Here is a 22,701-nt window from a genome sequence, read left to right as displayed (position 1 = left end):
AAAATATTCATTGGTTTCATCAAGATAATTCATGAAAACAATGATGGTTGAGTCAAAAGCTAATGTGATATCATTTTTTGAAATAATAGTAAATCATATGTGTTGTTAAGGCTCTATGAATTGCTTCACTTTTGCTTCATTTTTAATGAGAACAATAAGAGATGCAACTGATTAGAGATCAAATTTGTCTCTTCTATTTTATCCTATTAGTTTATGTCCCTTAATGCATTTTACATTAAAAATATCTATAAACATTGGCATCAACAAAACAAGAGTCTATTACAAAACAAATCTCTTTTAGGAAGCACAAGGTGCCCATCCATTTATTCATCCATCCATATCATTTCATCCATTCACCAATCCATAAATTTTCATCCATAAAATGAAGCCATCCATCTATCCACACATCCTTCATTCGTTAAAGCATAAAATTCATCCACTCGTTCATCCGTGCGTCCGTCCACAGTTTGAGCCGGTAGGAGGCGAGGCGGAGGCGACTGTGAGGCGAGGGCGATGGGGGGGAGCGAGCACCAGTTGCACGCAACAAGGAAGATAAAATTGATAGATAGATATTTGCGATGGCGTCGAGGCAGGTCCATTGAACAAACGAACGAACTAAACATCACCACACCCACATGTGGTGATCATCGTCCCCCGCAAAAAGAAATGGCCATAACCACACCGCCCCTTCTGGACACAGAAAGAATGAAAGAAACAGTCCAGCCAACACTCACCCCTGGATCGCAATCTCTCCCTCCCTCCTCCTCGATCCTCCATACCCCCTGCCAAGCCTCATAATTCACTGCATACCGCGACTTCCGATCCACTTCGACATCGGTGCTTCTAGCCCCACCAACGCAAATCATCAGGCAATTGCGGTTCGTTTCAGGAGATTGGACAAGTTTGCTCGTGAATTTGCAGGAGTAATTCGCGTGGTTTCCATGGAGGTAGTGGAGCTGGGCAAGGGAATTGGGAGCTTGCTGGCGCGGGAGCCTGCGGCGACGCCAGTCTCGGCACCCAGGCTCGTGCCCATGATGAGGAGGAGCCGCGTTGGCGGTGTACGAGTCGGAAGTGAGGTGAAGGATGTTCGGAGAGTGGTGGTGAAAGCGTCGGCGGGTGAGGTGCGCAAGGTGTCTGTGTCGGAGGTGGGTGGAGCTCCGGCAGCAACGAGTGTGGTGCGAGGAGTGTTGTTTGACATGGACGGCGTGCTTTGTGACAGTGAGCATTGCTCGCGCAAGGCTGCCGTTGAGCTGTTCGCGGAGATGGGGTATATTGTAGATGACAAAGATTTCATTCCATTCATGGGCACTGGTATGTGCATCTCAGAGCTTGGGTTTCGCTGCTTTCTTCTGCGACTTACGTTTCTGGATACAATTTGATTTGAGTTGCAGCTTGCAAAGTTTGATGTGACGTCGACCATACCTGGGTCGAGATTTGGGCTGTATGGAACTAGATGAAGGGATGGTTTCGATGACCGAAGATTATTAATCGATTCGTGAAAGCTTCTGTAAACTACTATGAGAGGCTACATAATTAGATCCAACTATACGTATGTTTAAAAAAACGTTTCCCTCAAGCAATCCACAGGTAAAACAAAACGAGAATGATAAGAATTACCATGATTGAGGCTTGGAAAATGGCTGATTCGGTCAATGCGATGATAACGAAAGGAAGCAGAATTTCGGTGTAGTTTACGTTTGTGTGATCTGATCACAGGTGATGCGAACTTTCTCGGTGGAGTGGCAAGGAAATACGGAATCAAGGATTTCGATACTGCGTCCGCAAAGAAGCGCTATTATCAAATTTACATCGGAAAGGTGTTTGCGTGAAAAGGCCCATCATTGGTTTCCTCGTTTTCTACGACCGTGCCTTGGATTTTTCAAACTGTTGGGAGACACTCAGCTGTGAGTTAATTAACGACGTAAAATGTTGTAATCTGAGCTCAATTGTCGTCGCATTGTGTTGCAGTTCGCCACGCCTAACTCCGGACTAGGATATCCTGGAGCGTTGGACTTGATTCTCCAGGTTTGTATCCAATAATTTCGAGAATCACGCCAGAAGCTAAGTACATACAAATAGGAAAAACTTGAAATATGTCAGCGAGGAGTTCGGCCTCATAACCATATTCACTGAATTTTTTTAAAAGGAATTTAAGAATAAGTGAACAAATTTGGAAGTATTTACAAATAGGGGAACAAAATTAAAATAATTACAAACAGGGGAACGATTTTTTTTGCTTGCTTTATCTGTTGACAGTATGTACAGTAACGTAGCAAAAAGATTTGCTGATGAACTATGCGACACACCTCTTTTTTGACTTCAACAACTGATTGCTCCACAACTACCTTTGAAAAATCAGGCTTGCAAAATAAACACTTTGAAGAGCTACCAATTTTTAACTTGAAATAGTTAACCATTGTACAGAACCTTCCAAAAATTATGTGCAATTTTATTTTTTGCAAATGAATTGTTATGAGAAAAGGATTTTTTTTTTGTAATGACCATAACTCTGCCAAACGGGGTCGATTGAGATTTACCATAGAAAATATGTAGAAAAATTGTTCCCCTTTTTGTAAAATTCCCCTTATTAAAAATGTTTTTATCTCTCTATTTATTTATTTATTTATTTCTTTATTCTTTATTTTTTTGATGGGTTGGTGCGTCTGATGGCAGTGTAAAGAGGCTGGCTTGAAGCTCGCAGTGGCTTCAAGTGCCGACCGAGTCAAGGTGGATGCAAACCTTGCTGCCGCGGGCATCCCACAAAATACGTATCTATCGAATCATCTCTACTCCCCTTTGTTTGCTAAATGTCTAATCTTCCGACTCGTTTGTTTTAAGTTAACGCTTTCCAAACAGTTATTGCAGTACCCAACCTGGTGCGACGATTGCTCCAAGATATTTAGTGGAATGCCATGCCATTGACCTAGTACTTTTAAATGAAACACCCACAATCTCGTCGTGATTTTGCTGTTACGTTTCGTGTCGTCTGAGACCGCTTCCATCACTCGCAGTTTCGACGCAATCATCGCGGCAGACTTGTTCGAGAGATTGAAGCCTGCCCCCGACGCCTTTCTTGCAGCTGCCGAGAGCCTCGGATTGCCACCGCATGAGGTATAGAAAACGAGTATTCTTGGCATGATTGAACGTGGGTGTTCGGTGTTCCGATTCCTCACTAGCACACCGAATCCAGCGTATTGAAATCTCACATTTGTTGCGGTTGACTGCAGTGCGTGGTGATCGAAGATGCAATCGCCGGCGTGCAGGCCGCAAGAGCTGCCGGCATGAGGTACGAACTTTCCTTCACTGCCTTCGCATAAATTCCCATCGCACATTTTCACGGCTAAACCAGCGTGGGTGAATCACGCGGCTAGCACACTACGCACGTAACCAAAACAGAGCCCGGTCACATTTTTTGACTGGTGTCGTATGCTCGGATCAGGTGCATTTCGGTGACGACAACTCTCAGCAAGGAGCAACTGACAGCGGAAGGGCCCCAGCTGGTCCGAGAAGACATCTCCAGGATTTCTCTCTTGGATATCCAGGAATTAACGTCATCTCTCGCATCGCCGTGAATCCATGACCCCCCTTCAAGCCTGATTCTTGAGATTCACTGCTGTGAGCTTGTACACTAGTAGGAAGTGTATGGAATGAAGTGGAAGAGATGGAACAAACGACGCTGTGTTGCGTCGTTGACAACGATGCAGATGCTCCATCCATCGCGAGTCACACAATTCAGATACAATCCAGTTCAGCCTGAAGCACCGCGGCGGATGTCGTCGTCGTCGCCGCCGCAGTGTGAGCGGCATTGCATTTCAAGGAGGCATGAAGTAATTAGGGTTTTGTTGATTTTTTGTTAGTTTACATAAATGTATCATATGTATTAGTAGTTGTTGTTAGGATTTAGTTGGCATGAATTGAAAGGGTTTAAAGCGAGTTAAGTAATGTTTTTACGCCTTTTGATGAACGGACATTTTTATGATTTAATTATTTGTGTGTTTTTCTTCTTCTTATTCCTCTGTGTTTGTTGAGTGTAACAACCTTACATACTTTATTTAACTTATTACATACCTTATATGTGGAATTTTGTGTTGTTGAGTGTAACAATGATGTGCAAATTAGATCTATCTCAATCCCTATAAAATTTTGCTAATTGCATCTAATTTATAGAGTGCTACCAAATTTCTTTGCAATATTTGGAAAAATAAAAATAAAACAAAACCATCAAAGCAAATACTTTCATATGTACTGCTCAAAGATATAAATATATATATATATATATATATTTAAATATTTTTGATTGCATGAACGTGTAACAATGTAACCAGAGGTCAGGGTGATTGATTTACTTCTTCAACCCATGTCTATAAATGCACTAATTTAATAGAATTTTAATATTTATCAAGCATTTTAATGAAACTTTAAAAAGTACATAAAAAGTAGGAATACATACAATTGAGCATAAGCAATTATTGAGGTTTAAAATCTATTCCCACATTCAACTATACTTGGCGTTCAATTTTATTGGTAGTCATTGCAAATGCAACATTGATTGCAAAATTCTGTGGGTCAAAGTTGAATACAATTTTTTTTTTTTTTTTTTTTTTTTCAATATTGATTTTTGATTATTCTTGAAAGAGAAGATCATTGTCCATTGTGGCATCCTGTTTTGATATGTTATGATATGTCTTGTAATTATATGTGTGTATGTATAGAAAATTGTTAAATTGACCCAAGCATTTACTAAATCCACACACCCATCCTAACCATCATCAAAAAATTCTCCCTTTTTGAATCTGTATTGACCAAAACCAATGAAAAAGTGATTGGATCAATTAACTAATGATGATGGGTGGGTAAATTTAGTAAATACCTGGATCAATTTAACAATTCCATATAAATAAATAAATAAATGCACAATAATATTTAAACAATAAGCATGATTGAATGCAAAAAGTAGATGAAAAATAAATTTTATTTTTTTGATTATGCAACGAAAATATAATTGTCAAATATTATTTAGCAAATCAATCAACTATCAATATCTCCGTCTAAAAAAAGTAAAATAAGAAAAAGATGTTTAAACGATGTAAAAGATGACGTTAGGTCCAATCAGAGGAGCGAATTTGCAACGTCACCGACGTTAAGTATCAGCGGCCTGTACATATACCGACCAAAAGTCGCGGGGCCAGCGGACGCTCCACCGTCCAATGGTCGGAAGAGAACCTGGGGGCGTAGACAACAAGCAGAGAGAGACTACAGAACCCCAATTAGGGAGAGACAAGGATTTTGGCCTAATTCGATCGTTTTGCTTGCGTTTTTTTGTGCAATCGGCGACGATCGCAGAGTCGCCTGGAATCGTTTGCTCAACCCAGTTGCATTGCGGCGGAGTTCGGTCGAAGAAGACATGGGAGGAGGTTGGTATCGTTTCTGACTTCAACCTCTGGTTTAGACCTTTTGCTGGCTCCTCGATGAGTTCATCGAACGCTGAATTCTGCATGGCGTCGAATGACCCGTGCGATTTGTGTACGCTCGGAGAAATTCGTTTCGCTGGGTGCGATTCTTTGTGAATCGGGGGTTCAGAGTCTGGTTTCGAAGGTTTTTGAAAGCGTTGCTTGGACATTACGTCTGATGGCCTTTCTGACGAAGTCCGGTGTCGGCGAGCCTTGCATGCTAGTTTCTCAATTGGACAGCCAATGTTGTTGAGAATGCTTTTTTGGATGGTTTCTTCTGTTCTAGTTGTATGTTTTTGCAGAGTTGGATTGTTCTTGTTTCCACAATGTTAATAAGCACGGCTGTTTTGCAATAATTGACTAATACGTTGGGATGCTTTTTACTCGGATTGTGGTGTCGAGCCATGTTGTCCATCTGTGATGTTTGATGATTAATCTTTATCAGGCGTTAATTGTGTGATTTTGGTTGGACTTACATTTAGTTGCTAATGATGACCTCCTTCTGTAACCTCTGTTGTGAGATAGCGAGCTTGAATTGCATTCTGGTTCTGCTATGTCTGAGGTAAAATAACAATCTGTATGGACGAGTTATACCTCATGAAAGTCTTTGATTTGGTCCGATTGCAGTTTCGTGAATTCCGAGTTGCATGTGCAGGGTTAGGCTATTTTTTGTTGGGTTTTTTAGGACTACATGATGGGCTTAGAATTTGTATGCGTCTTTAGACTTGAACTCTAAGTGGTCTGAAGTTCAGTATGCTAAACATAAATGGTGATATTTCTTGAAGCTACAACTTGCATTTCAACAAGTTCAAATATTCTAAATGTGTCCATCTTTGTTTTGCATATTCTTGATATATAAACAAATAAATAAGTAAAATTTTTATTAAAGAAGAGGAGGGTTTAGAAGCGAGTTCAATGTTAAGAGGATGGTGTATGAGAATGCGCTCTACTTTTGCATCGAGACGAAGATTCGGTAGGAGAATTGTCTTTGTTTGCCTACAGAAATGCTTTGAGATTGATTCCTGAATGTATGTGTTGCAGTTGATGCTAGTGACTCGGAATGGGTGACCACTGAGCTCCAGGACAAGTGGATGGGCATGTCCGAGGACGAAGCAGATTCCTTGAAATCTGATGATGATGCGGCCGTCGAGGACCAGAATGTAGTTGATGACCAAGCCGAGTCCAATGCAAGTCTTGTGGAGATGGACCCCGTGCAGGCTGCTTTGAGCGCACGAATCATGTATCAGGAGGCGTCTCTGAAAAAGAGAGCCAGGCGTATTGAAGAAATGCGGCTCAAGTTGCAAAGGTATGTCTAAGCCCTTCTGTGCCTCACATTGAAGCTCCCTAAATTCTGGCGCTTGCACGCACACATGATCTAGCAAAGACTTTGATACGTTCAAATAAGTTCAATCTGCTGTGCTTGTTGGATGTTCTGCAAAAGAACTGCCAAGTTATGAGCAGAAACGAGAATGAAAGAAACTCACGGGTGATATGCTTTTGCAACTATTTAGGTATGAGCCAGGACAGTGGTTGGTAGAATCAGGAGGGATGCGAAAGAGCGACTTTGCAATCCCTGAGGTGACCACGCTATTGGTAGTTGGATCAATGGGCGCTGGGAAAAGCACCCTTATCAACAACCTTATACGCGTTCTCAACAATAAGTCCCAAGACTTTGATAGAGCTCAAGTGTGCGGTTAGTACTCCTCATCTTAAGTTCCCGAATTATGCTGGCTACATATTCTGGAGTTAACTCGTTCATGTTGAAGATCATTTGATTTTAAAAGATTTGATTTGGAAAAAGGTCAAAGCTTTTTGTGAATTCTGAAGCGTTAATTTAGAAAAACTTTGGTGACGCGACAGTAAGTAGCGCCTTTTTTGGATGCAGCAAGTACTACTGTGTGGAACTATGATAATAAAATATGGCTTGGGATTGACTTGTTTGGTGGTAGTTATTGTCTTGTTGAATGCCCTGTCTGAGAAAGTATAGGTGGAGCTCACTGAAAGTAAGAGTTATGCGGTTTTTGTTTAAGCAGGGGACCCAGGGGAGAATGGCACGTACTTCTTGAACGAGTACATGCTTAATGAAAGCAAGAACAACATCTGCGTGTTTGACAGCCGGGGCATGCCCGAATTAAAGGTAGCCGATGGTTTAGAAGTGCTTGAAGACTGGATGGTGAAAGGTGTTCGTCACGGTCAGATGGTCATCAGGTAGCTTCATTAACTTCTTCTTCTTCTTCTTCTTCTTCTTCTTCTTCTCACTATTCTTATAATTATAGCAATTGCGAGGGAATGGAGGTGTCAGATTCACCCTGTCCGTCTTCATTCTCAGTTGAACTGTTACAAGGCAACTTTTAGATTCGTAATAGATGTACCAGCAGAGTTGGTTGAATATTAGTGGACTCTTTTGTAGGACTTCTGATAGCAGCCGTGTTAAGGAGGCTGTAGAAAGAAAAGCGAGGCAGGGTCATCACAAGCTCAGCAAGAAAAGACACATAAATTTCGTCATTTTTGTGATCAATGCTACGACTGTGCACAAGATACGCCATAGCGGTGACACCTTGAGCCGTCCAAATTTTTTGCGCATCTTCAAGTTTCCTTTAATCACCTTCAAAGGTCAATATCATACCTGCTCAACAACGCTGTCTTGCTCCATCTGACACCTCAGTTGCACACATATGTCTCTTAGGGTCCACCACGACATAAACTGTACTCTAAGTTTATGTTGTCTATGATTCAGCCGCATTCAGATTGTTGATTCATCTTGGTTGACTTTTAGGGAAGGCTCACGTGTTAAGACCATGGACTGCAGATGACAGGCCAGTGGTTGTGATGACACACGGAGATGAGTTAAGTGAAGATGATCGGCTAGCTGCACGTATCTACTTGGGCAATTTGCTTGGAGTATCTCCCGTGGATCACGTCTTCGACATTGCAGGTTTGTATATTCACTTAACGAATACAGGAATGCATCACTTAGTAACCGTTTGCGTAGTTTTGATTCTTAGCTATTCTTCGTGTGATCCAGAGACGTAGACTTTGTGTTGTACCAGGATTCACAGGCCGTGTCATGGAAGACGGAGATCAATGCGCAGAAAACGATTTGTTGTTATTAGATATGTTGGAGTACGCTCTACAGCGAGCTGATCGCAATTTACCTTACAAACCAACGCTCTTGGGTACTGTCAAGCTGGTGGGTCTCTTCTACACTTTCAATCACATTTAGTTTAAATTCCAGAGATTTAAGGCTTTACATGGGTTGCTAAGAGTTCTTTTACTTTTTCGTAAGCAGGCGGGGGAGATGATGGCAAGTGGGTTCAAGGAACTCGACTCCAGACGGCAAATGGCTCTTGTTGGCCTTGCAGTATGTTGGTTAATACTGCTGGCGCTACTTCTTGTAACCTATGCTATGTTCTGAGGGTCCTGATTCACACGAGGAGACGCCACCGAATATTGTACATAAGAACCCCGATCTAAGCGCTGATGCTTGCAGAGGAGCTTTGGTTCATCATTAGGCTGGTTGTGATCTTTGGAAAGCCTACCCAAGCTTTCATTTTTCTCTTCTTACTCAAGAACATTTTGTGAAGGTTGAATGTCTCCTGTAGTGTGAAAAGAACATGGTTAGGTACTCTGTTCATTCAAAAAAAACAAAGAAGCTGGTCGTGTGGCAATGGTTGCATTAAATAAAAATATTTTATTATCGGTTGGTTCACATTAGTCTTGGTGTAAGGAGTGTTTGCGAATCATCCAGACTGGTTGTATGTGTTTTAAACTCACTCTCTTTGAGCAGCTTTCGTTCAAATGCTTAATAAGTTAGATTGAACTATCAGCTGCTATATTGGCCGGTGGGTGGCGCAACTTGTCTCGCCGTTACAGTTTTGATAACTTTGCTGTGTGAAGTCGGTGCGCGTGAGAGCGTCTAAATAGCAGGTTAGAACCCAGATCTGTAAAGCCTGGTGATAATGACTCATTCCTGCACTGTTATGAAGTGATAAGTTGCAATGAAATTTTACTATTCCTCAGGTAATAAACACATATCTATCACTGGCACATCCACACGTCATTAGATACCGAAAATATTGAGCGTTTCTAGAATCAACACTTGGCGAGCGGAGAACAGTCGAAATTCAAGCACAAGGTAGACTTAGTGCAAACTCGGGTTTTATTAATTGCTGAGGTATGGATATCTGCGGAGGAAGTAAATCTGCGGCGACAATTGACGTGGGCAGCCTGATTCGCAATTCCGAAACACCTACAAACCGGACGATTGAGAAGTGTAAAATAGCCAAAGCCTAAAATTTCGAAACCCTCTTGCTCCGGGTTCATGGTGGCATGTCATCTGGCTAGACACATGGCCAGAAGGTGCCTGCATTCGCCGCATGGCGCTCTTCTTTCTAATTTAAGATATTCTTATCATCGATGCAATGATCACACTGCTACTGCTGGTAAATTTATCACGTTTGCGCAAAATTTGTAGCATTGTTGCTCGGAATAAAATTCTCCGAGGACCTTACAGTTGTAACTCGTGCTAGGCGCAATACGTTAAGTTAGGTTAGTGGACGATTATCAATCGTTGAATTCTTCTGGTAAGTACTTGCATTCTGTTTATTGAAGCATAAATGTGGGATTTCGTATCGCTCCGATTGCAATTTGTTGAAGAATTGGAGTATAATAGTTTGATTGGGAGCCATTGTGTGTATCTTGCAGTAGTCAGCGGATGAGGTGGGTTAAGGGAGAGGAGGAGGACGATGATGGAACCGAAGAAGATTGTGATGAATCATTTGTTACGCAGCCCATGATGGGTGTGGCTGATGAGCTTCCAGAAGAGGAACAGTTTCAAGTTTTGATTCAAATTAGAGGTTAGTCTTTGGAGTTTTTGGATGTGATGGGTACGTGTTCATGGGATTGCGCCGTGGAATTGGTGTCTTTTGTCTGTGGCAGTTCAACAATGTTTAGTTACGATGGCCTAATTGGGTCTCACGTAGTGTGCTCGGTTGCAAGGGTTTCGTAATCTTTGTGTTTAAAAACCTGGTTGGTTTGCCTGAGAATTATTTCTTGGGTTTTCTTTGCTTCTGTTATTGAAGTGTTCGGTATGGCAAGTAGCATTAAGTCAAATCAGTCGAAATTTTGTCTTAGTTGTCTCTTGTGCCGTCTTGGGAGAGGTGTATGGGAAAAGAGTTGACGAGTTCATTTCGAATAAGGTTTGAATTGGAATTGTAGGTCATTGACAGAGTTTAGTGGAGAAGTTTGTGTACTACAGGACGCTACGGATTTCAAATCCAGAGGTTTGTGTATGCTAGTATCATCGCTTAACTTTTTTTTGGTTTTTTTAGAACTCATGTCTGCGGGAATTGCTGCTGAAAGCGATTGAGGGAAGGGTCCCAACCTTAACTTGTGATTGAGGGGGAAATTTTTCTAAAATTGTTGAAACAAAATGGAAAACAAGGAGCCTGCCGGAGAAGTGGTAGTTCGGAGCAGGAGGAAACTCACCAAGTCACAGAGGAATCTAATCATCGGGATAGCTACGGTAGTTGGTCTAGGTTTAGCGGGAAAGCTTCTCTCGATTTTGAGAAGACCGAAAGAGAAACGGAAGGAAAAGAAAGACGACGACGAAGAAACCTTGGAATCAGTACTACATGTGGACGATTCAGACAAAAGCAATCAACCACTTCAGGCACAAGTGCAGAGGAGGAAACTTGCTAACCTAGAGAACGATGAGCCTGATCATGAGGTGGAGAACCGTAAAAATTACCGGCGTTCTAAGTATGTAGATTCATTCTCTGAGATAATTCCCGAGGACGACATCGCCAACGATGGCGAGATCTATGTTAACCAGGATCCAGTTGGGCTTAGGGACCGCAGAGATAGCATTGACAGAAGTGGTAACAAAGAGAGGGATTCGCGTGGAGCAAGGCAATCGATGGATGCTCGTAACGAGGAAAATACTCTCACCACTCGGAGGAGTAGGGATATAAATTTTACCAGCCGTAGTAAGCAGTCGCAATTGAGTCAAGGGGGGTTCAGTATCAAGGGAGTGTCACGCATCAATGTCGAGGATAGTAAAAATCATCACTATGATGATAGAGGTAAACTTGGCCATGCAGTTGGAGAAAGGGGTCACAAAGGAGATGGAGGAAGGCGTTACAATGAAAAGAAAGACGATGAGAGGCACCGCAATGAGGATGAAGAAGGAAATCATAGCGACGATGGAGAAGGGTATCTCAGCGAGGACAGTGAGTATGGAAAAGATCATTACATCAAAGATGGAAAGAAATATGACAATAAAGGTGGCGAAGAGAATCGCTTAAGGTGCGTACGATTCATTGAGTTATGTCCTAGAAAGCTTCTTCCTGCAGTTGTTAAGCTTCTACCTTGACAGATTAGAAGTGTAGTTATCTCAAAGCCTTCTGCCGCTCTCAGGGTCCTTGAACTGGAGTACACTTCACCTGCTGGTATTGTGCCTAACATTGGGACATTGCTAGCGCTTATTTGATGTTTTGGAAAGCTAGATAGTATCTGTTTTCTGTCCCACTCGTCTGTGTCTGGTGGTACGATGTGCTTGCAGAGCGGTATAATCTATAGAGAATCATTCTTGTATGTATGCTTTAGTTGTGTGATTATTTAGTATATTTACACGGGAAAGTTCCACCTCAAGATATAAATGTTGATAGGATTATCTTTGCCTTTTGTACAGTAAAGAGGCGACAAAAGGAGAGCCTAAAAAAAATCAGTTACCTGTAAAGGAATTGAACATTACAAGCAGCGGTTTGCAGAAATTGCCTCAGGTTAAGGCTGGTGCTCTTCTCTTTCTTCGAATTGTGTAGGCTTACTTATTCTCCATTTTTTTCATCTCCTTGCAGTTCTGTAGAAATATCTTTTAGTGTTTTATAGATTTCAATTGCCGTGAAGTTTTAAAAACTTAGTGTGCTGATGCTTGCACAATTAAATTATCCTGTGCAATTGAAGTGAAGTTTTGGTTTCACAAAACTCTCGGAATTTCGTAGAAGATGGCGCTCACTATTTTAGGATATGGCAATTGCAGAAGAAGCCTTTACGTACATCTTCTGGAGAGTCGACACGACGACGTAAGAGCAAAGAAGGTGGAAAAGAGAAGATTGAGAAGACCCGAAAGTCGGGAACCACGCCTGAAATGGGTGCTGACAAAGAGGTCATCTTTGATGAAGCTGGTATGTGGGAATCTATTAATGGTTATAAGGTGCTGAAAGCTACGACCTCGAAGATTCCAAACATTGCTGAAGCGATGCTCAAGCTGGATGCAGACGAAGCGATTACAAACTTGAAAGGCAATGCACAGTTAGTTAGGGAGTTTGAGAAGGAAAGAGAAGAAACCGAGAGGGCCAAAAGTATATGGGATGGGAAGATACACAAACGAAAGAAGCATACAGAAGGCTCAGAGGCGTACCTGCGTATAAAATCATCCGTGGTCTCTTCTGTAGCTGGTGCTGAACATACTCCAGAAGGCGTCAAAGTGAGGGAGGTTGTCAAAAGGTCAACACTTTTACCCATACCCTCAGGTAACGAGTCTGAAGTCCATTCCTCTGTGTACAACGTTCAGGAAACTGGGAAGGGGCTCAAAGTCGAGGAAATAGTGACAAGAACAAAATTTATTCCTGCTGAAGGCGATTTCACGTTCTCTGATCAGCAGCTGTTGGGGAAGCAGACTAGGAATTTTAAAGACTTCAGTTTTAATGATTTAAAAAAGCTGACACGTCAGGATTTGCAGCGCTTTCTTCCTCAGTTGCTTCTACTTGCGGCAGTTATTATAACAGTACTTAGTTTTATCACGTTGCTTTTCTCACGGAGAACGATAGTAGTTCCGTCAGCGCCATCAGTGCCAGCAGAACCACCGTCAGTGCCGGTTAAACTTAGTGATTTGTCAATGTAATTTTCTCTCTTGTAAAATTAAAGTACTAAAGCTTCTTCCTTTTTCTCATCTTTTCAGTTTCTACGGTACTGTGTTTGGCATGTATATATAGAGATTCATACAGCGAGCCATGACGTTCCATGGTACCAACGAAGTCTCAGGTTGGTTCAATGGACTTCAAATATTCTCTCCATGGACCGTCTTCTGCATGAATTCAGAGTACATTCATACAGAAACTCTCAGAATCTGCTGACGTGCCGTTGATATTCGTAGCCTGAGTTGATAGCTTTGTGATTTGTTTTTAATTTTAATTTTAGTTTTCTAAAGTCAATGCCTTCCAGGTTTCAGCACTAATTGTCGGGCACAATCCGACTACAAAACATGTGTTCAAATCGCAGGATTCGAAAACTGGATCTGCTAAGTGGGAAGGAAAATGTGAGTTGCATGCTAGGGTACAGTGGTAGAACAATAAGTAGTTAGGAGATTAATGATAGCCTGTCAGCGAAGTAAAGTGTTAGCTCAGATTAGGGCTTAATTTTTTTATCAGGGTTCTCAAGCTGACAACTTCATATGCAGACAGTGTGCATGCTACCTGAGGCATGAGGGCATGTTTTCCAATACCAAAGGAAGGTGTTACAAGGGTGTGCTGCTTTGCCTCACATGCACACAAACAAGGAGATGTAAATTTTGTAGAAACAATGGGATCACTGATGAAGTCAAGAGGGCTCCATCCAATTAAAGTCTTAGTTTTATTTTGGAATTTTTTCACGTGGTTATATGGTTTTTTTTTTTTTTTTTTTTTTTTTTTTTAAATTGTTCCACAAGAAATAGTTGTGGGTAATATTGTAAGAAAAAAAAAAAGAAAAAAAGATCTCATTAATAATATCCTCTCTAATCAAGGGATACAAATGTGATGGATTGTAGCTTGGTTGAATGCAAATTAGATGCTCTTGAGAATTTAAAAGATAAAGAATTTAAATCTTTTTTTAGAAAATCTTTTTGTTCCAAAATATGTTTATAAATGATCAAAAATAGATAATATATCAATTAAATTTCTTGCTTTGGAATTAAATGAATTAAAATCTAAAATTAAATAAGTAATAAAATTAAATATTTATAAATATTCTTTGAATTTTACCAATATGTTGATATGAATTGTTTCAAATTTAGTGTATAATAAGATTATTATTAGAAGCACCATTTAATTTTAAAAACATTAAAAATCCTTAAAGACTTTATTTAATAGTAAAAATTTGTGCCAAATGAAGAAAAAAATAATTTTATTTATAAAAAATATACAAAAAATATAAAAATAAAAATCATATTATCCAAGATATCATATTATAGTAGTCTTTGGTAGAAGTCCATTTATTCATATTATTAAATATACTATTAATAATATTTATGATATGCATTATTATAAACTTATAATTTTATTGTTAAAAAAGTTTTACTTAATTATAAATGTATTATTCTGCTCAAGGCAATATGTAAAATAATTAGTATAGATTTATAACTAAAGAAGAAATGAAACTTTTCAAAAGTTATAGGTCAAGACTAATGAGTTTTTTTTTTTTTTTTTTTTTTTTTTAATTTTTTTTTATATAATTTTAATAATATTATATTGATTCTTGACATCTCTTATTATATATTTTGATAAAATCTAGCTTAAATGTTAAGAATTTTGTAAAGAATGTTGTCATAATTTATTATAAAATCAATGTAAGTTCTTTTTTTAAATTTTTAATGATTAATAAATTAAATAAATAAATATTTAATTATACAAAGAATATATCTAATATGAATAAGGTTCTACTTTTCAAATTATCATTCTAAAAGAAGAAGTGGCAAAGATATATATATATATATATATATATATATATATATATATATATATATATATATATACATATTAATTATTATAAAAAGAAATCTATATTTTAATTACATATATTTATTAAACTAAAAAAACTATGGACTAAAATTATAAAAACTTAAAATTATAAATCTTAAATCATTATGCATATAAATCATTAATTTTATTAATTTTGAAATATCTAAAGTTATATCATAGATATAAATATATTTATTCCAATCATTTTTTATATGATTAGATAGAAGTAAGTAAATATAGATTAATTTAACAATATCTTCTAAAGAAGCTTCCTCAAAGTTTCATAGATGTAGTTTTGACTTTATATGTGTTTGTAGTTGATTGATAGATTAGAAACTTAATCAACAAGTTAACCATGTGCCATACACGTTAATAGTTTGTGGAACAAGCTAACTATGTGGCGCTCATATAGAAAACTTGCTTTATAAGTTAAGACATATGTTTAGCAAAGTCAACACATGTTGGAAGTCCTATAAATATTGTCACATAGCTCTTAGTTAGATAATATATATGGAGGCAAAAGTGAAGCATACTTCACTCTTATCAATGCCTTTCTTGTTTTTAGTATAATTTCAAGAGTTTTTAGTTTCTTTGTCTTTTGGCAATAGCCATTCTAGTTTTATTTTTAATATACATACTTCTCTATTTCTATTTTGTCATATTTATTTTTGTGGAGTTTAGACAAGGAAAATAGAGACTCTTGAAACTACACTAGAAACAAGAAAGGAATTGACAAGAGTGAAGAAGACTTTACTCTAGCCTCTATATATACTATCTAACTAGGATCTATGTGGCGACGTTCTATAGGACCTCCAAAAATGTATTAACTTTGTATGACACATATCTTAACTTACAAGATAAGTTTTATATATGAGCACCACATAGTTAGCTTATTCAACAAACTATCAACACATGTGGCACATAGTTAGCTTGTTCCACAAACTATTAATACATGTGGCACGTGGTTAACTTGTTGACCAAGTTTCTAACCTACAAATCAATTATAGACACATGTAAAGTCAAAATAGAAGATATTATAAAATTAATCTACTTTTACTTAATTCTATCTATTTATATTACTTAGGTAACAATTATAGTAGATATATATTTATAATAATATATTACCATCTTTAAGTAATTTCTTAGTCTTATCAAGTGATACAAGAATTTATTAAGGATTCCTTTCTTCAAAATTCATATCTTTAACAATTTGATCAGAATGCTAACTTATTGTTCTTGTCTTATTTTAAAATTGAGTAGATTATTTCACTTCTATTGTTGTATTTTAAAGATTGCAAATTATCCATCTTTAAATAAATAGTTTAGTTTTCTAACACTAATTTTTTTCTTAAAGAAAGTACAATATTCTTCTTTGTAAAAGTTTTAATTTGCTATTAGAAGTTGTAGATTATCCTCTTCTAATTTAATTTTTTGAATTTGCTTGAGTTGTCTATAGAAAGAAAGATTATAGATACTACTCTCAATAGAAGTGAGAATAGATTTGGAACTATTGCCAATCTTTACAAGCTTGTCAACACTCTAAGTGTAGAAATTTGACATATTTTTAATGTAAATCATGGAGGTACTATTCCTACACATATGAAAGAAGTCCAAAATCTATGCCAAGAAGTTCTACAGTTGAAAGAAGCAAGTATATCACCCTCATAAAAAAAATTGTGAAGTCTCATTCCTATAAGCATAATAGAATAAAGGATTACTATATCCTATAAAGTTTGATGGAATAAGATCAAAATTTTGAAGATTTATATAATAAGTTAAGTTCTATTTAAAGTTGCATCCTTTCCAATGCTTCAATGGATTTATACAAGTTAGATTTGTAGGCACACTTCTATTAGAAAAAGCTTTCTTTCAATTTTCATCTTTGATAGAAAATGATTCATAATTATTCTATAATTTGAATTCATTCTTGGAAGTATATATGGCTACATTTGGAAAAAATGATGGAAAAAAGATAGCAAAGATGAAGCTTGTATTACTACAACAAGAATCACATTCAGCCACTATATATATTGCCGAATTTCAAAATCTTACTTATAATATGAATTAGAATAATAAAGCCCTTATCGATAAATTTTGATATGGATTAAAAGATAATATCAAAGATTTATTGTTGACAATATTGAGAACAAATTCATTGGAGCAATTTATTGCTTAAGCCATCATAGGCAACAGTTAATTCTTTTAAAGATGCCATGAACAAAGATTTGATTATAGAAGTGCAAGTCAAGCCATAGGAACATCTTCTAAGTTTTTAGAAGCTTATTTGTGTGAGCCAGAGCCTATGCAAATTGACATAGTATATTTTAAACCTCCTACTAAGTAAGAAAAGTTTCATTGTTATAAAAAAAATTTGTACCTATATTATAGAAAATCCAAGCATATTACTCAACATTATCCAAAGAAGCAATATAATTACAAAATAAGGAGCATAATTACTAAAAATGACAATGTGTTAAAAAATAAATTACTTCAATTATAATAGGAATTGTGTACTTGAAATTTTGTATAACTCTTAGTAAAGGTTTTATTCTCTCTTTAGATCCCTCACCTTATTTTATAATAGAAGTTTATTTAAGACCAAAAAATCAAGAAGCCTTGTTAGAGTCAAGAGCCTTAGATTGTTTTATTGACAAAGATTTTGTCAAAAAATAAGATATGTTTTTAATTAAGAAAATCAAACCCATACATGTAGAAGTAATAGATAGTCTTTTGTTGTCTTTTAGAGATGTTACTTATGAAACTATTTCTTTAGAAGTAGCGACTAGTTATCATAATAGTTTAATAATATTTAATGTGATTAGATGTCCTTCTAACTTAATTATTTTGAGATTATCATGGTTAAGAAGGTATAATCTTTAAATAGGCTAGATCTCTTGCAACCTTGATTTTTTCCATAGTTTAGCTTAAGATTCTACTAGGTAAATAGAAATCCATAAGACTAATATATATAAATTATTACAGATAGGTGCAAAAAATTTTATACATGTTATAAAAGATGGGTCAACTTTTGATATATATGCCACACCTATTATTGATGGAGAAAAGATTTCAAGTAGCATTCTAAGTCAATAATAAGATTATCAAGATATTTTTTTTTAAAAAAATGCAAGTATTCTTCCAAAGTATCATTCTTATGATTGTTCCATTGATCTTCAAGAAAGAGCTCAAAGACCATTTGGATCAATATATAGCCTATTACAGAACATGTTGGCTACACTCAAGAAATACATTAATGAAAATTTGGCTAAGAATTTTATATACCATTCAAAATCTCCAATTGAGGCTCTTATCTTATTTGTAAAGAAAAAAAAATGGATCTTTGCAGATGTATATGGACTATCAAGGACTGTATAAGATCACTATTAAGAATAAGTACCTTCTATTGTTGATTTAAATTTTTTTTGATCAATTGAATCAAGCAAAGATCTATATAAAAATAAATCTAAAATGAGCATACAATCTGGTACCCACAAAAGGAGGAGATTAATAGAAAATTATATTTTAAACTAAGTATGGATATTTTGAATATAGTATCATGTCTTTTGGATTTAGAAATGCACCAACTATTTTTTAACATCTAATGAATGGTGTATTTTATAAGTTTTTTGATGATTTTATTATCTTTTATTTAGATGATATCTTAATCTACTTTAAGAATACAAAAGAGCATAAAGTTTATATTCATCATATGTTACAAAAACTAAGAGATGCAAGATTATATGCCAAGATGGAAAATTTTATATTTTATACTATTTAAGTTGATTTCCTAAGATATATTATTTCAAACAATGGTCTTATGATAGATCTTAAGAAGGTCAAAACTAATATAGATTGAAAAATTTCAAAAATAATTAGAGATATATGATGTTATTTAGGATTTTTTAATTATTATCAAATCTTTATGAATAACTTTTTTCAATTTAGAGCTCTTCTTACATGCTTGACATATAAAGAAAAACTTGAGTGGAACAAAAAATCTCAAGTAACTTTTAAAGCCTTGAAGATAATGTTTATTTCTACACCAATCTTGTATCAAGTTAACTTTTCAAATACATTTTTCATCGAAACAGATACATCAAACTTTGTTATGGATGTTATTTTGTCATAAATGGGAGAAAATGGCAAGCTCCACTTAGTAGTATTCTATTCTAAAAAATTTGAGTAGTTGAAATTAACTATGAGATCTATAAAAAAGGACTTCTTGCAATTATAGATTTATTTCAAGAATGGGATCATTATTTAGAAGGTACTTCCAGACTAATTATTACGTATACAAATTACAAGAAATTCAAGTACTTCATATTAGGATGTATTTTGAATTGTTGCTAAGCCAGTTGGAGCATGTCTTTCTTAAGATTTGATTTTTAGATTACTTATCAATCCAAAAAATAATAAGGTTTATCAAATATCCTATCTAGACATTCTTATCTTATCTCATAAAGAAAATATGCATCTTTTGATCAAAAAAGAATGATTTTCTTAAAGCTGGAGTATTTTCATCTTTGAGCAATAAAATCAACATTGACTATTAATTTAACATGTGAAAAATAAATCCAATTAAGTATATCATCTAATCTTTTTGTTCATGATATCCATAATACTTCTTCTAAGTGTCATGATACTTTCAAATTTGAGTTCAAAAATAACCTACTTTATTTTGAAGGTTGCTTATATATTCCAGAAGAAAAAGCACATTTATATGTTCTTTAAGTGTATCATAACTTTTCAACAACATAAAATTTTGGATAGAAGAAGACTTTTAAATTAATATCTAAAAATTCTTAATGGCCTCAAATGTAGAATGCAATCAAAGCCTTTGTACAATCTTGTGATATTTATTCAAGATCCAAAACTCTTTATTATCAATCTTATGAACTTTTTCAACTATTACCTATTTTGAAACAACTATTACCTATTTTGAAACAACTATGCTCTTTTGTTTCTATGGATTTTATCATAGATATTCAAATCTCAATTTTGTATAATTTTATATTTATGATAATAGATCGTTTTATCAAGATGTCATATTTTATACTATGTAAAAAATTTATCATATGTAAAGAAATGACTAAGCTTTTTCTTGACAACATCTATTGCTATTATGGACTATCCTAGTATCTAGATAGAGGATTCAATTTGTATCAAGATTTTGAAAATCTTTTTCAAGATTCTAAAAGTAGATATAAAACTCTCTTTGGCTTTTCATCTTCAAATTGATGGGAAAATAGAATGAGCAAATCAAGTTCTAGAGTAGTATTAAGGTGTACCATCAACTATCATCAAGATACCTAGACAACTTATTTGTCATTGATAGAGTTTGCATATAATAATTCAATATATTCTTTTATTTAATAAATACCTTTCTTTGTTAATTGTGGTTATCATCCACAACTTGATACTTTTGACTTTTAAAAAATTGATAATCTTGCAATAGAAGGTTTAAAAAATTATTTATTAAAGCTACATGCAATAATAAAGGTACAATTAAAAGATGCTCAAGAACAATAAAGAATTAATGCGGATGCCTATTGCAAAGAATAACCATAATTTAATGAGGGTGACAAAGTATGATTACTTTATCTTAATATCAAGACTACTTATTCTTGTGACAAGTTGAACTATTGTAGATTTGGACCTATTTCTATATGTAAATGAATCAATCATGTTGCTTATTGATTATATCTACCAAAGTCTATGAAGATCCATTTCGTATTCCATTTGTCTCTTTTTAAATCATATAAGATAGTAAATATCTCAAGAAGAAGAAAAATGCCACCTCCTCCTATAGAAGAAAATAAAAAACAAGAATTTCAGGTAGAAAAAGTATTAGATTCAAGACAACACCAAAATAGATTGAAATATCTTGTTTATTGGTGTAGATATGATATTAGTAAATATACATGGGAGCAAATAAAGAATCTTGCGAATGCAGCAAAGAGGATTGAGGCTTTGTATCAACAACATCCATCAAAACTAAAATAAAGAATAGCAAGATCCATAAAAGACGATGATTTCTCTTCGTAGAATTCATTTCTAAAAGAAGAAAAAATATCATATATATATATATATATATATATTCAAATAGTTACCTATATGATTAGGTATAAGTACATAAATGTAGATTAATTTCATAATATCTTCTAAATAAGCTTTCTAAAAGCTTCATAGATGTGATTTTGACTTTATATGTGTTTGTAGTTGATTGATAGGTTAGAAAATTGATCAAGAAATTAACTACATACCATAGATGTTGGTAGCTTGTAAAAAAAGCTAATTATATAGTATTTACATAGAAAACTTGCCTTACAAGTTAAGACATATTTTTAACAAAGTCAACATATATTGGAGGTCCAATAGAACATCGCCATATATCTCTTAATTAGATAGTATACATGGAAGCAAGAGTAAAGCCTAATTCACTCTTATTAATATCTTTTTAGTCCTTAGTCTTATTTCAAGATTTTTTAGTCTTCTTGTCTTTGACAATAGCCATTCTAATTTAATATTATATCATGTTTGAATGATTTTCTAGTCCTTTTAAGTAATACAAGAGTATATTGAAGATTTTTTTTTTTTTGAGATTTATGTTCTTGATAAATTATAATAATTATTAGAAAATTATCATATTTCTATGTCATATCTAGATATGATATAAATTAGCATAAACTTCTTACAATGTAAAATTTTGAAACATATTATTTTTTAAATTAAAAATATATAATTAAAAATAATTCAATAATAAAAATAACCGTCAAGTTTTAAAAATCATACTTTCAATTAAAATTGGAGCTAATTTTTTAAAAATAAATAAAAAAAAATAAAAACTATTAATTCATATAAAATATAAAAGAAGATTAGATTTCTAGGATATAATGAAATTTTAGCTATTATATCATTAAATATAAGATTTATATATTATAAGAATTAAAAATAATCTATATTAATTAATACCAAAATATCAAGGACAAAGACTCGATGAGGAAAAATATACACCAAAAGGCTATCTCGATATAATAAGTCAAAATATAAACAACTAGGTATATTAAAAGGAAACTGGAATGGCTATTGCCACAAGACAAGAAACTAAAGACTCTTGAACCTGGACTAGAAGCAAGAAAGGAGTTGACAAGAGTGAAGAAGCCTTCACTCTTGTCTCTATATATACTATCTAACTAGGGGCTACGTGGCGACGTTCTATAGGACCTCCAATATGTGTTGACTTTGTAGAACACATGCCTTGACTTACAAGGCAAGTTTTTCTACGTGTGGGCCACATAGTTAGCTTGATCTTCAAGCTAACAACATGTGTGGCACATGGCCAACTTGTTGACCACGTTTCTAATCCAAAAAGTCAATTAAAGACACCTATGAAGTCAAAGTAGCATCTAGGAAGTTTCTAGGAAGCTTCTATATTAAATATTATATAATTAACTTACTTTTATCTACTTTTACTT

The 22,701-nt window shown here is 35.3% G+C and overlaps 3 protein-coding genes across 7 annotated transcripts; all 3 read left to right on the top strand.

Moving 5' to 3' along the window:
* Positions 1–578: 578 nt before the first annotated feature.
* Positions 579–4,010, top strand: LOC112274399 (protein SUPPRESSOR OF QUENCHING 1, chloroplastic). The gene is made up of 8 exons (XM_024503862.3): positions 579–589; positions 701–1,311; positions 1,717–1,817; positions 1,969–2,025; positions 2,674–2,768; positions 3,012–3,111; positions 3,228–3,286; positions 3,440–4,010. The coding sequence occupies exons 1-8, from the start codon at positions 579–581 to the stop codon at positions 3,570–3,572; spliced, it is 1,167 nt and encodes a 388-aa protein (XP_024359630.2). The 3' UTR covers positions 3,573–4,010.
* Positions 4,011–5,277: 1,267 nt separating this feature from the next.
* LOC112274178 (uncharacterized) lies at positions 5,278–9,159 on the top strand. Its single transcript, XM_024503416.2, has 8 exons — positions 5,278–5,414; positions 6,492–6,756; positions 6,962–7,143; positions 7,484–7,658; positions 7,861–8,063; positions 8,260–8,385; positions 8,501–8,640; positions 8,740–9,159. The coding sequence occupies exons 1-8, from the start codon at positions 5,405–5,407 to the stop codon at positions 8,863–8,865; spliced, it is 1,227 nt and encodes a 408-aa protein (XP_024359184.2). The 5' UTR covers positions 5,278–5,404; the 3' UTR covers positions 8,866–9,159.
* Positions 9,160–9,532: 373 nt separating this feature from the next.
* On the top strand, positions 9,533–13,401 carry LOC112274236 (uncharacterized). Of its 5 annotated transcripts, none has more exons than XM_090245561.1 (5): positions 9,533–9,892; positions 10,155–10,306; positions 10,781–11,756; positions 12,142–12,232; positions 12,490–13,401. In XM_090245561.1, exons 3-5 carry the CDS (start codon positions 10,882–10,884, stop codon positions 13,351–13,353), a joined length of 1,830 nt encoding a protein of 609 aa, XP_090101687.1. In that variant the 5' UTR covers positions 9,533–9,892; positions 10,155–10,306; positions 10,781–10,881; the 3' UTR covers positions 13,354–13,401. The 5 variants fall into 5 exon arrangements, with proteins under 5 accessions (XP_090101687.1, XP_090101688.1, XP_024359295.1 ...); XM_090245562.1 differs by having other exon boundaries at positions 9,645–9,809; XM_024503527.3 differs by having other exon boundaries at positions 9,823–10,033.
* The last annotated feature ends 9,300 nt before the right edge of the window (positions 13,402–22,701 follow it).

The sequence above is a fragment of the Physcomitrium patens genome, chromosome 21 (assembly GCF_059467195.1).
Source record: "Physcomitrium patens ecotype Gransden chromosome 21, ASM5946719v1, whole genome shotgun sequence".
NCBI classification, from domain to species: Eukaryota; Viridiplantae; Streptophyta; class Bryopsida; order Funariales; family Funariaceae; genus Physcomitrium; species Physcomitrium patens.
Note: the sequence above shows the minus strand (reverse complement) of the source record. Positions and strands in the feature narration are given on the sequence as shown.

Bases quoted from the DNA above. Each gene is read 5' to 3' on its own strand.
- LOC112274236 (XM_090245561.1), top strand. From the start codon at position 10,882: ATGGAAAACAAGGAGCCTGCCGGAGAAGTGGTAGTTCGGAGCAGGAGG. The intron at 11,757-12,141 runs GTGCGTACGATT...CCTTTTGTACAG, and splicing joins GGCGAAGAGAATCGCTTAAG to TAAAGAGGCGACAAAAGGAG. The intron at 12,233-12,489 runs GTTAAGGCTGGT...TGGCAATTGCAG, and splicing joins GTTTGCAGAAATTGCCTCAG to AAGAAGCCTTTACGTACATC.
- LOC112274178 (XM_024503416.2), top strand. The intron at 8,386-8,500 runs GTTTGTATATTC...GTGTTGTACCAG, and splicing joins TCACGTCTTCGACATTGCAG to GATTCACAGGCCGTGTCATG. The intron at 8,641-8,739 runs GTGGGTCTCTTC...TTTCGTAAGCAG, and splicing joins TCTTGGGTACTGTCAAGCTG to GCGGGGGAGATGATGGCAAG.
- LOC112274399 (XM_024503862.3), top strand. The intron at 2,026-2,673 runs GTTTGTATCCAA...GTCTGATGGCAG, and splicing joins CGTTGGACTTGATTCTCCAG to TGTAAAGAGGCTGGCTTGAA. The intron at 3,112-3,227 runs GTATAGAAAACG...GGTTGACTGCAG, and splicing joins TCGGATTGCCACCGCATGAG to TGCGTGGTGATCGAAGATGC.